The sequence below is a fragment of the Conger conger genome, chromosome 9 (assembly GCF_963514075.1).
Source record: "Conger conger chromosome 9, fConCon1.1, whole genome shotgun sequence".
Lineage (NCBI taxonomy): Eukaryota > Metazoa > Chordata > Actinopteri > Anguilliformes > Congridae > Conger > Conger conger.
In genome coordinates this window covers 17,755,388-17,773,539 of record NC_083768.1, presented here as the reverse complement: position 1 = coordinate 17,773,539, position 18,152 = coordinate 17,755,388, and the positions used below count along the sequence as shown (strand labels likewise).

Sequence of the window (18,152 nt, the reverse complement as noted above, 5' to 3'; positions counted from 1 at the left end):
TGCGTGTGCCCTGCGATGGACTGGCGACCTGTCCAGGGTGTATTCCTGCCTTTCGCCCAATGTATGCTGGGATAGGCTCCAGCCCCCCCTGCGACCCTATTCAGGATAAGCGGGTTAAGATAATGGATGGATGGATGGATGGATGGATGGATTGTTGCTTACCCCAGGTCGGAATTTCCAGTTCGGCTTAGACCAATGTTATACTACCTGCACTTGTGTGTTGACCAGTCTGCAGTTGAACTGAGAACTGAGTAATGTTTTCCTACTGTATTTCTGCATCTACAAGCCTTTGGGTACAAAAAGAAAGCTGGCCCCACTCAGAGGATATGTATTTCTCTATGGAGCATAGGCTGAGGGTGACTCACACCTTGCGGTCTATTGGTAAGTACTGAAACAGTCAGTGTACTTACTATAAGTAACTGGCAGTACATTTTATGTGATTGCATAAATAATTTGCAAATGCATTCGATACTCGAGGACCACATGAGAATAATCATTGCAATACATTGCATTAAGTAGATTCAGTCTTGTGGGGTCATACCAATTTGAAGTCCTTAATGGAGTAGGTTGGAAAATGTTGTATAAATTGAATAAAATGAGTGCATTAAAAAAGCTTCATTGCTTGCTTTGATGTATTTGGAACTAAATCATTATGTTTGTCCCTGCTAGCAAAATGTAGTATGTGAATCATCATTATAATTGAACTTTTTGTGACCAGATATTATTGCTGAAAATTGTATGTTTACCGGTGCTTAGTGGTCATCTGTAGTGCTGAAAATGGGATTTTGGATGAACAGCATACGTCTGTATGTCCTCTCAGTTCAAGCTTAAATGGTAATGTATTAATTAATATCTGCAACTTCATATGTTGTGACCTTGGAATTGGTTCTATCTGTGTTGAGTGGTTTGAGATATTGAGCTTCAAAGATACCAAAGTGAATGGGCTCCAAGCAGATACAACATTTTAAATGTTAAATGTTTTCATACTTCTAAACAGTATTTTTGTGTAAAGCTTCACACATAGTCAGTGCCCTGTAAAAAACATAATTATGACATAAACTCAATTTAGTCAAAAATGTCAGTGAGAACTTTATAATTAGAAGGTCAAGATGTGCAGTTAACTGTTTATTAATTTAGTAATTAACTGACATCATACAGTACATACCCAAAAAACAATGGGTTGACACAGAACAAAAAACAAAGATAATCAGTTCTGTGCGCAGATATCAATTTAATAATCATCAAATCCATTGAAAAATAAACATATTACTGCTAGGTTACATTAGATTTTTTTAATTTTTTATTTCTTGTTTGCATTTCTTTTACAATAAATAACATGAATTTCAGTAATGGTCTACTAGTATTCTTTATGGCTTCTCTGCTTCAGATTGCTCCAAAATGGTGTCGTTGTACAAGATGAATGCAGGGTACCATCATAGTAATAACCACTGTGAAAATCATGTACTGTTTCTTTTCCCTTTCTTTGTCCAAACCATAAAAAACATAAGACAAGCTACGGAACAATAACATAACTTGACTATGTGCTTACCAGAAATCTACATACTGTAAATAGAGGCCCCTATTCTAATCTCTTATTCTAGGATTACCTATAATCTCTATCATATAGGGGAAGGTCTTTTTCTGGGAAGGCATATTAGATCAGATTCTCACTCATATTCAGGCATAACTGGAGATACACTAACACTGTAGAGCAGTCTCAATACCAACATCTGAATATGCCCATAGAAAGAGAGTCCAATATAGGTTGGAGAATAATAACCTTTTTGTCTACCAGAATAATAGCTTCAACCGGAGTTTCAGTTCATGTCTTAATTCAGGGTTTTACTCTTTAGCAACCTAACATACGACAGTTCCTATATGGATCATCTTATTTTCCAAAAATAAACTCATATTTAATATTACGTTTCACAGACAAAGTAGTCCCATTAGAGACGGAATTTCTGTTCCACTCTCCACTACACTTCCGAGTGTGTGTATGCTTGTGTGTGTGTGTTTAGATGGTATAATAATGAAGATAATGTGTCACCCTTATGACAATTAAAATATAAATAAAATAACCTGCCAGATGTTGAGATTAGGTATTGGTTTGAATAGTATTGATGAGGTCAGCTTACATGGTTACATAATTTTTATGTGTTTCCATACATGTATTACCAATCAATGTTCTGAAACACCCATGTCATTTTGAATAAAAAATGAAATACAGAACAATGCCCAGGGCAGTTAAACTCAGTGCTGTAGGACACAGGTGTGAAGCTTGCCTTGGAGCTTTCCTGGTCACCTACAAATCTACTTGCATGGATCCATCTCACTGTGAGCTTGTGATATGTATATTCTTTTCCTCCATTTAAAAGTATGGCAGAAACATAATTTCTGATGCCACACAGCCATGGTAAGAAAAGCTATGCGAGGCAAATACGAATAATATCAATTTTTGTCACATATTATAGTTTATCTATTTGAAAATGAACAAAAAATCGAGTATGTGTCTAGAATACAATGGCAATGACAATTGAAGGAAATGGCTTAATCTCAGTTTGTGATTTGATGGTGGTCATGCATTGCATTTCCAGTGACATGAATTACAATTGCGTGGAATTATCTATTTGGAGAAATATGTATTTATTTTTTTATTTGTTTGTTTGTCTGTAAAGACAACAATGTAGCTGTTCAGTATTTAAAGAGTGATCTCTTGAACATGTGGCTTTTGCGTTCATGTGGCTTTTGAGTTCCTTTTGTCGATATGTTCCAAAAAATATTACAATTCTGTTAATGAGTCGTGGATGACAGAATGACTTGGATCTTCATTATCTACTTAAGGTATTATCTACATATTGGCACATATTTAGAGAGCTATTTGAATTGGACCTCCTGTTGTGCAGTATTCAGTGGTAGTTGAAGCTGTAATCGCAACTCCAAATAGACCCCTTTATTAATAACATAACTACCATGATCTACCTTCACAATAAGACAAAAAGCATGTCCCATTTAATTTTAATTTAATTGGATACGGCACTGACATTATGGATCTGATAATATGTTCAAGATGACAGGACATTATTTTGAATTCTGCTTCACTATTTTTCATTGAAATGGATGACGCCAACACAGTTTTATGGTTCTTCAGTACTAAAATGCAATTATTATTGAAGCAATGGATCAGCAGAAATGACAGGAAAAGCACCATTCAGTACATACTGGCCTAATGGGTTGGGCTTGGGTATAATAAGCCTGCTGCTTTGTCAGTTTTATTTGTTTTAATAAGGAACTCACAGCCAGAAAAGATGCATAAGAGATACAGGAGACATTTTGTCCAGCTGGTAATATTTCCCTCAGCATTAAAACATGGCTTTGATTATTGGTTGCTGTTTTGCTGTACTTCAAATTAAGAGTGCAGAACTGCCTGACACAGTTACCAGCTGTAGTATTCACCATATTATACTGTTGATTGCCTCCATTGGTTTCATTCTGTCAAGACACCGGCAAAGCGGGACGTGTGAATAACTAAATAAATAAACGAGATCTGGCCTAGATGCCGAACAGCAAGTGTTATAATGTTTTCCAAAAATCAATAGCCCATTTATCAAGGTGTCTCTCGCAGTCCGACTGAATCGATTGCAAAGATGAACGCAAAAACAAACTATTTTCTTCTGTCCACTAAGCTCAGAACATGATGGCTGTTGTCCACATTTTATCGTTTTTGAGCCTCAATTTTGGAAAATGGATAATGCTTCAGGTTCTTTCTGCTATTCAGGTATCAACTGTATTTGTGCCAAAGATTTATAGGGATGCTTCTCAGTGCCTGGAAGGCCAGACTAGCTGTGCTGATCCATACACCAAAACAAATCAAAACAGCTTCACTACCTTTCTCCTCCAATACTTATGAGCAACCACATCTACATATCTGTTGAACTACACTGGATAAAATTAAATAAATAAACGGGACTGGGAGGCCTGTTCCTGGATGTTGAAATGTATCTAACTCTACCTTGTGTTACTTCTGCCCCGCAACATCCAATGAATATCTGGTGGTTAACAGGTCATGGGCTGTATTCTTTCCTTACCGAATCATGTAAGCTGACCTTGTTTAGGACATTACCCAATGGCATGGCAGCTGCTGCACGCGCTCGGTCTGACTTCAGGAGGTGGGCTGAACGTTTTGCACTTTGGAGAGTGTGACGGGGATCTTACTCTCTCCCGGCGTGGGAGCTTTAGTGATGGGGTGAGCGGCGGGTTGCATGTCTGCTATCCTCTCCTTGAACCTGTGCTGCAGGTAGGCCTCCTCCTTGGAGGAGCCCCTGGAGAAGGCCGAGAGCAGGAGGCCCACGGCCATCAGGACCCCGCCCGCGCAGAAGAGCGCCGCCCCGGCCAGCTTGCTCAGGTGGAGCCCCTGGTTGAAGTGCACGGCCTGGTTGTCCACGAACACCATTTCCCCCTCCCCGAAGGCTTCTATTTTGGATGGGACGGTGTAGCCCACGGTCAACGCCACCAGCCCGGAGGTCAGGATCAGCATTCCTAACGCGAGAGAGACCTGAACCAGGGGAGAAGAAGGTGAGCATGCTTGAGATAATTAGTTATTTCAAAAACACTGACAGGGTTGACTCTTAATTTTGTCTTACTGAAATGCTGTTTATCTTGCTCTATCAATGCTTTATCCTTGGTGTTGAATATTTTGTCTGGCTTTTTATATTTATTTTGATAAAGACTAAAACTGTTTACATCTACAAAGTGATGACAACAAGTGTTCTGTATTCCCCCGGGTTTCATATTGCCATCGTGGTCTATCAGGACCAATATTGGTTCAAAATATGCTCACTTGTTATAAAATTAGCTCTAAAAGCAGCCCAAATAATGGCTGGTTTTATTTGATGTTACTGTAGAATGGAAGCTGTGTAGACCCTGATTCTGAAGTGGTAAGGTCATGAAAAGTTGATATTTGCCCTTCAATGGGGAACTGATCAACCCCTGAAAAAAGATAATTCCAAGTATATTCTTTAAATGGCTCCAGTTAAATTATTATGGAATTAAACTCAGAAATTTGTACATCTAGAGTGGGCACTATTGCTGGGCACAAGAACACTCAGTAGTAACAATTATTGAATTAAATAAATTGTCTTAGTCAATCATTAGTCATAAGTGCAACATGTCAGAGGATCTGTATGATAACATTGTTTTCTGGTGCAGAAGAAATTGGCATCAAGCTATCATAGTGCTAGCCTCCAATTTAGCATACAGTATACAGTGGACTCCAGAATTATTGCCATCCTTAATAAAAATGAAGAAAAAAGGCTACATATAATAAACAATGCAGAAAATAATCTCTATTTTATGCTCATACATATGGGATATTTTTTCTGAAAACTATCTGTGTCAAAATTATTGGCACCCCTAACAATTATTGCAAATAAAATGAACAAAGTGAAATTGGCAATAACATTTTTACTTTAGTTTGTACATTTAGTTAATCTACATCTCATAGAGCAATATTGTGTCATTCATCACTTCCAGAGGTAACAAGCATGCTAAATACCAAGGGAGCACAATAACCGAAACCAAGCTTGAGTTTGTCAAATGTCATTGGAAATATGACTGGAAGAGAGTGTGAGACCAGATGAGACCACGTTTTGGCCATACACACCATTGACATATTTGGTGTCAAAAGAGGAATGCATACATGGAGAAGCACCTCTTACCTACTGTCAAATATGGAGGTGAGTCATTGATGTTTCGGTGATATTTTGCTGCCAGTGGTCCAGGGGTACTATTTAAGATCAATGACACAATTAATTCAAAAAGGACTGGGACATTTTGGCAGAAAATCTCAGCTCAGATGCTAAAACTTGGTCTAAGGTAGACTGTCCTGCTGGACAATGACTCCAAATATACTTCAACATCCACACAGAATGGTTAAGTGAAAACACCATCCATGTTCTGCAATGGCCATCTCAGTCCTCAGACTTAAATCCCATGAACTGAACCTATGATCCTGAACTGAAGAGGGGGTATGCCAAGGATATCAATGATTGTGAAAAGTTCTGCATGGAGGAATGGTCAAAAATCCCTCCAAATGTGTTCTCTAATCTTATCACAAATTATAGGAGAAGCCCCTTTGCCTGGGGTGTTTACACAAAGTATTAAACCAGTGGTGCCAATCATTATTAAACCTGTTTTGGGGGAAATACTGTTTTTATTTGAAAAATGTAAGACTTTTGTTGATTCCCCTGAATCATGAATAAATCACGTCAGAAGATAAAGCTCATGTATGTCAATGCATAACAAATTAATTATTTGTTTTAGTTTACAGCATTTCTTGTGCATATTTATCAAGGATGGCAATAATTCTAGTGCCCACTGTATGGCCTTGGCCTTCCCGGAATTCCATGCAGCCTGACATCAGAAGATCACCCCACCTTCCAGAGGACAGAGCTCCACCTGCTCGGCGATCTCTGAATCTGAAAATCCTCATGGCGTTCCCAGATGGAGGCGGTGCACTCCTCGTAGAAGTGGTGGAGGTACGAGCGCACGCCGTAGCGCTGGCAGCTGTCAGGGGCCGGGCCCTGCCCCGATCCGCACATCTCCGAGCAGGAAGCCATCTTTCACTGCAACACGCAACAACCAGCTCACGTAGCCGCAGACGCAACCCCGCCGGCCGCTGGAGCCGCATTAATCCCGGACTCACAGCTAGCCCGTAGAGCCACAGACTGTTACACCAACCCAGCTCATTTCCTCTGCCTGATGGAGCGTGCTGGCCTCCGAAGATGAGTTTCGTCATCAAACAATCTGTTCCCCATTGTTTCCCTTCAAACAGCCTCTGCTTCCATCAACCCTTTGCCTTCATATATACATTTGTGAGTGGGAAGGTGACGGATGTGCACAGTGACACAGCTGTCAATTATATTGAACGACTGTGGGAAATACTGGGTTGGGCAACGTGGACACGTGAGAGGTCAGAACAAAAACACAGCCTGAACTGAGAGGTAAACAAATGTCACATTGCAAATCTCTCACGTTTTCAAGCCCAGATTCTGCCCACCAACTGTCAGGCAGCTATTTACATCTGTCAAGAGGCATTGGTCGCCATGTATGAGTCACACTGTGAGTTAGCTGTGTGTGTCTGTGAGCTACCAAGGACTAGAGAACAGGCACACCATTGGATGATCTGCTGTCATATGCATATGGAACGATTTTCTTGGGCCATAGCATTCAATTAATTTGTTAATCCCAGTTATTAAGGTGAGGCCTGAGGGTATATTTCAAGGACACCCTTTCTGGGCATACAAGAATCATTGAACGTGTTTGATCTTTGGCTGGCTATTGCTGTTGTGCCCCTAAGCAAAGCATGTGACCAAAAAGGCTACAGTCAATCTGCAGTTGAATATAAATTCTGTTATTCTGTAACTGGGAAATTATTTAATATTATTGGCCATGTCGAGTTTCAATTGTATTGCTCTTGCTGTGATGGTTGAAATGCCATAATATTGTAGCACGTTGTAGCATACATTATGTGTACTGTTTATTATCCAGAAAACTTTAATGTATTCAACGCTGCAGATTACTCTTGTCGTCATATAATCCAACTACCGTGGTTTGATTCAATTAGCCTATTTAACACCGTCCAAGCCACAAGCCGACTTTAAAACGAACCCCGTGTTTTTTGATTAGCCAAGTATTGTACTTCCTATTAGTAAGACTCGTGGACAGCTGAAGAGATAAAGTTCATTTTAAAAATGTGTACTTCAGTTGGTTTACTGAAATCTGGCAAATCATATGTGCGGGAAAGTATTCAATTGGTAACGCTGTTTATTCACATTGGTAAAATCGCCCAGTTCCATCGTGATGTTTTCTGATATTAATGCATATGCTATAGGCCTATGACTAAAAAACGGGATGGATAACGATACGTGACGTGAAAGATACATTGCAATCCCCAGTACCTATTTATTGTACAAAGCTCCTAAATAGTCAATATACTATTGTAGAGTTTAGGAATCAATAAAAATATGACATAACATTTCACACATGTTATTTATGAAAAAAATAAATAAAATAAAACTATTCGTGGGGAAACAAGGGAGACAATTCGTGCATAGGAGAAAAGACCTACGCTATCCCTGTTACACGACATGATGTCATTTGATGTGCAAGGCCATTTGATGCTTAGGATACCAATCCGTTAGGCACACCAAAGCTCCCTTATAACTGAGCCCTCTCCAAGGTTCTGATTCTCCGTCATAACTAATAGCTGCACAATGTTGAAACCACAATAATGACCCGATCACTAAAGCCACGATTACACCGTGTCAACCTACCTATGGAAAGTAGAACATATATTTAACAACAATGTGCGATAGAGGCACATTGCCTGCAAATTGCATTTATCTTCGTTTCTGAGAACAGGTGAAACGACGATCTTTGGATCAGTTTGCTACATAAAAGTTGCATTATTATTTTTCGCGGATTTCACATCGTAAAATCACAATTCAGTTGCATTTCACAGCGGCTCCAGTACACATCAGCTAGTATTGTTCTGCCTCGAAGAAAATACAAATAAAACATCTGCTTTGTCTCGAAAGCCACTAAACACTGTCACTTTATTTCAAAATAAAGTGACCACGGTTGTACATAGCATAATCCCGTGTGTTCTGAGAATAATAATTTATGTCTTACCCAGCCCTGGACAGTGATCGCGCGCTCCTGCTCCTTCACTTACGACCCATTGCTCTGCGCGTCTCCTCGTAGGAAAACAGATGATTTACGTTCCCCAACTCGTGTACCGTGGTGCGCAGGCGCAATCTCCCATTGCTATCATCAGGGTCAGCCTCGTGCTGGTGGAACAACTTGTTGTCAAGGACCTTTCTATCACCATTTTGACTGTTGTTCTCCCTGTGGATTTGGTTACCAGTTGCAGCGACAACATCGAACGTTCCTGCTTGATAGTGGAAAAAGATTTTAGTATCTGTTGGTTTAATTAACAAATCATTTGTTTTCAGTCGTTGTGATGGCACCATGATATATTAGATAACGTGTTTCCTTATTAGGGTAAATCACTGCACTTATACATCTTAGCATTACTTATTATGTTCACTTCAATTGATTAACTGCCATTACCTCCTGTTTGCTTCCTGGTAGGCTATGTTAGTATTTTATCTCTAGTAGATGCCTAAACAGATACAGTGTGTTAAAATTAAATAGCTAATGCAGCTTTACAATTTCAAAATACTGTTTGTATCATTTAAAACAAAGCATATTTTACATTTGCTATGACATTACCACGCAATGTAGAAATTAATACAGTTAATCTACAAATGGGTATGTAGTGCCAATCCAGTAAATATAGTATAGCTCCAAGATGAGTGCAGGACATGAGTAACACAGAGCTAAAGTGTATTGTAAAACAGATATGTAAAAGCTATGAGCCCCTCATAAACTAAAATCTAAAATCAAGCTCAATTTCATCAATGATATCCTGGGAAAAGATATTTAACATGATCACATCTGTGTCTGTATTGCTGCCGGCCCAATGTGATTTGCATAAGGCAAAATTTAAATGCCAGTTTGCTTTTTTCAACAAATGTTATGATCCCCTTTGTAGACATTAAGCTCAGCTCTCTTATCTCCTCTGAAGAAGCCATTTATCCAGTGGCAATTGCATATCATTACAATTTAGAGAAACAATTTTGTACCCACATGATGCAAGGAAAGAGTAAGGAATGAACCAGTTCCGCAACAGAAGATTTCACAACGGTGCGATTTGGAATTCCATCAAGATTTTACGGCACAGGCTATTTTTAGAACCACCATTGACGCACTGTGTGAGGTAGCATTACTCACTGGCTGCTTTCATATTGGGGATTGGGGGGGGGGGGGGGGTGAGAGAGAGAGAGAGGGGGAAAGAGAGAGAAAGAGAGAGAGATGGGGGAGGGAAGAGAAGGCAAAATGGATTCTACTAGTACTACAGTATATCAATTAAGTGGGTGTGCATGTGTGTGTGTGTGTGTGGGCGGGAGGGAGAGAAAGAGGATGTGTATTTGTAGCGAATGCCTGGGCAAGTCAAATTTCCACATATTTTTCAAGACAGTGAATACAGACATTTTAGTTTGACAGGCTCAAGCCTGAATGTATGCTTACTTCAATCAGTCGGCAACACACCACCACACTACTGAAGGTTTCCAAAGCTTAGTGTTTTTAGAGAGGTTTGAACAGTTGACAGATCCTTTGATTCATCACATTGGTACATTTTTCTAGGTCAATGATTGGACACCTTCATCCACGGTGACTGACTGTAGCAGCGCATACGCAGTCGCACACAGTACATCATCATTGATAATTTGATCTGCTGAAGCGTACTGTAGGTTAGTGTCACGATTCATACAAGGCTATTTTTATCTCAATGTATGAAGCAGACAGGATCAATTCCTGCATGTCTTTATGGCGAACCAAAATAAAACAAGTGTTGTGTGGAAGGCATGTACAGTATAACAGCTAATGGCCCTCTAACTGAGCTGACATGAAATGGATTCAATGAAACGCGGTACCTCACCAACAGTGGATGCACAGCCCACACATTATGATGATTAGTGTTGAGCAGCTGCCTTGAGAATGAATTTCTCATATTCATTCACGTCATGTGGCAGCGAGGGGGAGAGACAGAAGACCTGTTCCTGAGGCGCCTGGCTGCTTCGCAGGAGCTGTATGTCTGAATCGTAGCATGAGTCATGAGACTGACTCAGACACCTACAATGTCTGCATACTGCTGAAAGTGTGCTCACATTTCATCATTACATGGTGAATAGTGTGAAAACAACTTTTTCTCAACTTGGCTCTGTATTCAACAATTGTAGATGTGTGATCAAACAATTTAATGTGTATAATGGGGTATAATTAGACATTATGGTGCCCTGACATGGGGGATTATACACTCAGTGAGCAATTTATTAGGAGGACCTTGACACCAGCTTGTGAATGCAAATATTTAATCAGCCAATTTATGTGGCAGCAAATAAATGCATACAAGCATGCAGACGTGGTCAAGAGGTTCAACTGTTTTTCAGATCAAATATCGGAGTGGGGAAGAAATGTGAGGTCAGAGGAAAAGGGCCAGACAGGTCGAAGCTGACAAGAAGGTGACAGTAAAACGAATAACCACACATTACAACAGTGGTAATAGAAGAGCATCTTTGAAACCTCTTACATGGATAAGCTACAGCAGCAGAATACCAAAAAATAAGTCAAAAAGTATAAACACTCACTGAGCACTTTATTGGTATTTATTAGACTAGACTTAGATTTATTGCTCCTCCCTGGATTTATTTTTTGTTTCTTGCACCATTTCTTGCAAACTCTAGAGACTAGTGTGTGTGTGTGTGTCTGATATACTGAAATCACCCTGTCTGCCACCAAAAATAATTCCATGGTCAAAGGCAATCTGTGCACTATTACATTAATGGCATTTGGCAGACACTCTTATCCAGAGCGACGTACAGTTGATTATATATGTTACATTACATTACTGTACATTATTATGTACAGTTATATATTATAAGAGACAATCCTCCCCTGGAGCAATGCAGGGTTAGGGGCCTTGCCCAAGGGCCCAATGGCTGTGCAGATCTTATTGTGTCGACACCGGGGATTGAACCACCGACCTTGCAGGTCCCAGTCACGTACCTTAACCACTATGCTACAGGCCGTCCTATGAAGACCTTTGGTCACTAGCTAGATAATACACTCTTTGAAGCCTTTCAATCTGGCTTCTGGCCCAACCACAATGCTGAAACAGTTCCCACCAAATCAAAGAAGTTAGTCCATATCACCCCTATACTTTCCAAACTACACTGGTTACCAGGTCACTACAGGATTAATTTCAAGGTCCTTCTCCTGACCTATAAAATCCTAAATGGCCATGGCCCCACCTACCACAGTGACCCCATCACCATCCATGAAATTGCATGCTCCATTTGCTCCAGCCGTTCCATACTGCTCCAGGTCCCCCCTACCCACCTTCAGACAATAGGAGATTGAGCCTTCTGCTTGTATCCCCCTCGCCTCCCTCCCTGATGATGTTAGATCTATCAGTTCCTGAAGGACTTTGTTTTCTGGGCAGCTTTTCCCAAAGCTGGCCTGACCTTGTGGAGCTATAAAATCAAAATGGCTTTCTTGAGATCTGGGCAAACAGCCCAGAAAAAAAACAGGTCCCACGGGGAGGGGGTGGCCTGGGACCCGCAAATCTTACAAACAAGCAAAAAGACATTGCCCGGATGAATTTCCATAGGTGTCTCCCCACTAGAATATTTATGTATCGCTGGCACTTAGCCCTGACTGACCGCTGCCCCCACGAATGCACTGACTCAAAGCACATCTGGGAGTGCTCCACGGCCAGGTGGGTCTGGGGCCTTTTTTGTTCCTCTGTCTCCCTAAACAGATCTGCCGAGATCCTCCCTGACTGCTGAAGCACGAATTTAAAATATTAAATTTGATAATGAAGAATTAAAAGAAATAAGATAATAGAAATGTTATGGTATATTTACCAAAAGTTTTTTGTAAATTACTTTGTTCATTAATGGTGCAACACTGTTATTTAAATGTATGTACAGTCATTGTAAATTCACAGAATAGGTAATTACCTTTGTGTGCATAAATGAATGGGAGAATGATGAAATGTTACAGAAAAATCAATATAAACCAGAAGGAAAAAGTTCTCAAAATAAATTTAAAACTACTGCCAGTACATTTTTTAATGGCCTTTTTTAACAGTGTAGAGGTAATGTTACGGCTTGGGCAGGGATGGTTGGCTTTTAAAAATTTACTGCAGATAACACTGTTTATGTATTTACCATATGCCATCCATCCATCCATCGTCACCCGCTTATCCGGAGTCGGGTCGCGGTGGCAGTAGGCAAAGCCGGGTATTCCAGGTGTCCCTCTCCCCAGCAACGCATTCTAGCTCCTCCTGGGGGATCCCGAGGCGTTCCCAGGCCAGGAGAGATATATAATCTCTCCAGCGGGCTCTGGGTCTACCTCAGGGTCTCTGCCCAGTTGGACGAGCCCGGAAAACCTCCAAAGGGAGGAGCCCGCGAGGCATCCTGATCAGATGCCCGAACCACCTCAATTGGCTCCTTTCGACGCGACGCGGCTCTACTCTGAGCTCCCTCCGGATGTCCGAGCTCCTCACCCTATCTCTAAGGCTGAGCCCGGCCACCCTATGGAGGAAGCTCATTTCGGCCGCTTGTATACGCGATCTTGTTCTTTCAGTCACTACCCAAAGCTCATGACCATAGGTGAGGGTTGGGACGTAGATCAACCGGTAAATCGAGAGCTTCGCCTTCCGGCTCAGCTCCCTCTTCAACACGACGGTCCGGTGCAACGCCCGCATTACTGCTGACGCTGCACCGATCCGCCTGTCGATCTCACACTCCCTTCTACCCTCACTCGTGAACAAGACCCCAAGATACTTGAACTCCCTCACTTGGGGCAAAGACTCGTTCCCAACCCGGAGGGAGCAATCCACCGTTTTCCAGCAGAGAACCATGGCCTTGGACTTGGAGGTGCTGACTCTCATCCTGGCCGCTTCACACTCGGCTGCAAACCGCTCCAGTGTGTGCTGAAGGTCACGGTCCAATGAAGCCAGCAGAACTACATCATCTGCAAAAAGCAGAGATGCGATTCTGAGGTCACCAAACCGGACACTCTCCTCACCTCGGCTGCGCCTTGAGATCCTCTCCATGAATACCACAAATAGGACCGGTGACAAGGGGCAACCTTGGCAGAGTCCAACACCCACTGGAAACATGCTTGACTTTGTGCCGAGAATGCGGACACAGCTCTCACTTTGGTTATACAGGGACCGGATGGCTCGTAACAACGGCCCCGGTACCCCATACTCCCGCAGTACACCCCACAGGGTTCCCCGGGGGACACGGTCGAAAGCCTTCTCCAAGTCCACAAAGCACATGTGGACTGGATGGGCAAACTCCCATGACCCCGCCAGCAACCCCGCCAAGGTAAAGAGCTGGTCCACTGTTCCACGGCCAGGATGGAAGCCACATTGCTCCTCCTGAATCCGAGGTTCGACCGTCGGTCGCAGCCTCCTTTCCAGCACCCTAGAGTAAGCTTTCCCAGGGAGGCTGAGGAGTGTGATACCCCGATAATTAGAGCACACCCTCTGGTCCCCCTTCTTGAAAATGGGGACCACCACCCCGGTCTGCCACTCTGCAGGTATTGTCCCCAACCTCCACGCGACACTGAAGAGGCGTGTCAGCCAAGACAGCCCAACTTGCCACTGAGGAGCTTTTTGACTACCTCAGCAACTTCCGCCAGGGATATAGGTGATTCCCCCAAGTCTGCGGGCTCCGCCTCTTCCACAGAAGACGTGTTGTTCGGGTTCAGGAGCTCCTCGAAGTGCTCTTTCCACCGCCCAACAACATCTCCAGTCCGGGTCAGCAGTTCTCCTCCCCTGCTGAAAACAGCCTGAGACAAGCCCTGCTTTCCCTTTCTGAGTCGTCGGATGGTTTGCCAGAACTTCCCCGAGGCCAACCGAAAGTCCTTCTCCATAGCCTCCCCGAACTCCTCCCATACCCGGGTTTTTGCTTCAGCGACTGCCGAAGCCGCAGCCATTCTGGCCACCCGGTACCTGTCTGCTGCTTCAGGGGACCCCCGGGCCAGCCAAGCCCAAAAGGCCTCCTTCTTCAGTTTAACGACCTCTCTCACCGCTGGTGTCCACCAGCGGGTTCTTGGTTGCCGCCCCGACAGGCACCGATGACCTTCTGGCCACAGCTCCTGCTTGCCACTTCTGCAATGGAGGCTTTGAACATGGCCCACTCGGACTCCATGTCCCCAGCTTCCCCTGGGATGCGTGAGAAGTTCCTCCGGAGGTGGGAGTTGAAGACCTCGCGAACAGGGGCCTCCGCCAGACGTTCCCAGTTTACCCTCACTACACGTTTGGGTTTACCGGGTCTGTCCGGCAGCCTCCCCGGCCACTTGATCCAACTCACCACCAGGTGGTGATCAGTTGACAGCTCTGCTCCTCTCTTCACCCGAGTGTCCAAGACATACGGCCGCAGGTCTGATGATACGACCACAAAGTCGATCATCGATCTTTGGCCTAAGGTGCTCTGGTACCAAGTACACTTATGAGCTACCATATGCTCGAATATGGTGTTTGTTATCGACAATCCATGACCAGCACAGAAGTCCAATAACAAAACACCGCTTGGGTTCAGATCAGGCAGGCCATTCCTCCCAATCACCCCCCTCCAGGTTTCTCTGTCATTGCCCACGTGAGCGTTGAAGTCGCCCAGCAGAACTATGGAGTCTCCGGATGGCACCCTTTCCAGGATGCCACCCAGTGACTCCAAGAAGGCCGGATACTCTGAACTGCCGTTTGGTGCATAAGCACAAATGACAGTCAGAGCTTTCCCCCTAGCGACACATAGTCGCAGAGAGGCGACCCTCTCGTTTCCCAGGTGGAACTCCAACACAGTGGCGCTCAGCCGGTGGCTTGTGAGTATCCTCACACCCGCCCGGTGCCTCTCACCCTGAGCAACTCCAGAAAAGAACAGAGTCCAGCCCCTCTCCAGGAGTTCCGGAACCAGTACTGTGCGTGGAGTTGAACCCAACTATATCTAGTTGGTACCGCTCCGCCTCCCGCACTAGCTCTGGTTCCTTCCCCACCGGAGAGGTGATGTTCCACGTCAGCACGCCCGGATCCCCGCCTTTGCCTACTGCCCGTTGGGCAAAGCACCCGACTCCGATGCCGACCCCTGCAGGTGGTGAGCCCATAGGGCGTATTTACCATATGGTAACTAGTAAATGGTTGGCATTTATATAGCGCCTTTATCCAAAGTGCTGTACAATTGATGCTTCTCAGTCACCCATTCATACACACACTCACACAAATCAGGCCGACAGGACTACCTGGGGCTTAAAATGTGCTGCCATTTTCTGTCTGGGGAATTAAAAGCTTTGGAAAGCCATTACGTTTGAAGCTAAGTAACAATTTTATCAAAGAAGATTCTAGAATGATTCTTGCATGCTAATACATTTGGATCACTCCAAATGCTAAGCAGAACTAATTTTAGCTTCAATAGTAGATGAGCAAATGACTGCAGACACAGAGCAGTGAGACCATGTCTCCTGACAGCGTGCTTCAGAGAATAAAATTAAGGTTAAAATAAGTTAACATATTTTAATCTGCCTGTCAGAGCATTTTACCCAGAGGTTCATCAATAACGAAGTGAACAATCCTGGCTCCTTGAATGTTTGAATAAAACAATTTTAGCTTTAACTTGATTTACAGTATTATGTACCATTGTTAAAGTATTAAAGTATTACATTGTATTAAAGTATACATTGGCTGCATACAAATTAATTTACCAGTAGGCAGTCCACATAAGTGCAACAATAAATTAAGAGTGCAATATTGATTCTGAGTTCAAACAAATCTACAAGTAAGGGCCACAGACCTAGCAACAGGCAGGTTGAGTGGATCAGATGTTATTGCCTGGTTCTCTTTTCTCTCATATCAACTTGTTGGGCAGAGTTTCTGAGCTCATATATGTATTTCAGTAATGTTATGATTAATTTTCAGGGAAGGAGGAGATGAATGTATGTAAGCTGTTTATCGTTGTTCCTACATAAGTGTGTATCATTCTTTTGCGTTGTGTTGTATACAAATGGCTATATAGATATAATCCATCGTCAGAATAGTCTACAAAGCCCAAGTGCTTATCTTTGTTGTATTCTTACCACTCTAAACTGCTCTCTAGGGTCTTTCCAAGAATGCCATTGTTCTGTTTGGAGAAGTTTCCAGAAGGGCCCCATGCAAGAACATTTTCATATTCTTATTGTGGATTTCACTTACTTTTTCCATACAAAGTGTTCCACGTCAGATTCAACAAACACTACTAACTTCAGAAAACTGTCATAAATGAAAATTTATATTATAATACAGTATTTAAGGTAATTTAGGTGGGTGCAATGAGACCACTGGGATTAACAAGAACAAAGGATGTATTAGTTTTGGCAAAACATAACAATATGGCGGATCTTCTCTTATTCCTCCAAAATGGTCAACACAATCCTTGATACCAATTCTCTATGTCAATAAATCATGTTCCAATATAAGATGGCTGAATAAACACATTGTTCAGCCATTTTCGAGAAAACTATATTTTTGCCGGGACTATACCTAAGCGAACGCCATCTTGAACTACTTAAATACATAAATGCATTGCTTGGTCATTTCAGTACCAAACTAATGTAAAACATGGTAAGCTTCTTCTATGGGGTTTCCCATCCTTTCCAACAAGGTATAATGTGTCATATTCAGATAAGCAAATAGTTTCGGAATATTGCAATATTAATCATTCAAATGATGGACAGTACCTGGGCAGGAACTGCATATAATTTGCGATTGCCAACTTTGCTATTTGTGTGCAAGCCTGATTTACAGGCTGTGTGTGCGTGTGTTTGTGCATATGGTGCATGTGTGTGTGTGAGTGTCTGTGATTGTACAGTAAATTAGAGTAAGAATGTGTGCATTGCAGTATTCAAACAGTATCTGTGTGTATTGCGTTGTGTAAACAGTATGAGTGTGTATACTACTGCAAATGAGTAGTTTGTGGTATGGAATCATTATCTGTGTAATTCTACAGTGTAATTTTTTTTCTCTCTCTCTCTCTCTCTCTCTCTCTCTCTCTCTCTCGCTCTCTGTCGTCTCATTCTCGCTTTCTCTTGGTACAAACTGTGAACAGCAGAAGGGGGTGATTTGATTTCCATGGTTACAGTCATCAGGCAGTGACCTTCAGGAAGTTACCTCCCTGTGCTGAACGATCACTGGATAATGACACTTCCTGTGTAAACTGATAAAAAAAGACTTGATCATGCTATTATGATGGATTCTTCCTCTGGCAATTAATTTATAGAAGCCTAGTACAATGTGTATTCATAAGAAGAGACAGGACTTTCCTCCGGCTTCCTTAGATTTTCAGTATTATTTATACTAATGACTAAGAATTGCATTCTGAGTGCCATTTCTAATGAAAAGACGAACACTGAGCCCTTCAAGGTATGTAAGAATAAATATTCTCATAGGATATAGCACACCTTCATGCGCTAAACAGTTGCTTGTTTCA

At 42.5% G+C, this 18,152-nt stretch overlaps 1 protein-coding gene across 1 annotated transcript; it reads right to left on the bottom strand.

The window, feature by feature from the left end:
• Nucleotides 1-1,211: 1,211 nt before the first annotated feature.
• nrsn1l (neurensin 1-like) lies at nt 1,212-8,800 on the bottom strand. The gene is made up of 3 exons (XM_061255304.1): nt 8,689-8,800; nt 6,432-6,620; nt 1,212-4,552 (listed from the first exon to the last, which is right to left on the bottom strand). The coding sequence occupies exons 2-3, from the start codon at nt 6,612-6,614 to the stop codon at nt 4,160-4,162; spliced, it is 576 nt and encodes a 191-aa protein (XP_061111288.1). The 5' UTR covers nt 6,615-6,620; nt 8,689-8,800; the 3' UTR covers nt 1,212-4,159.
• Nucleotides 8,801-18,152: the final 9,352 nt, after the last annotated feature.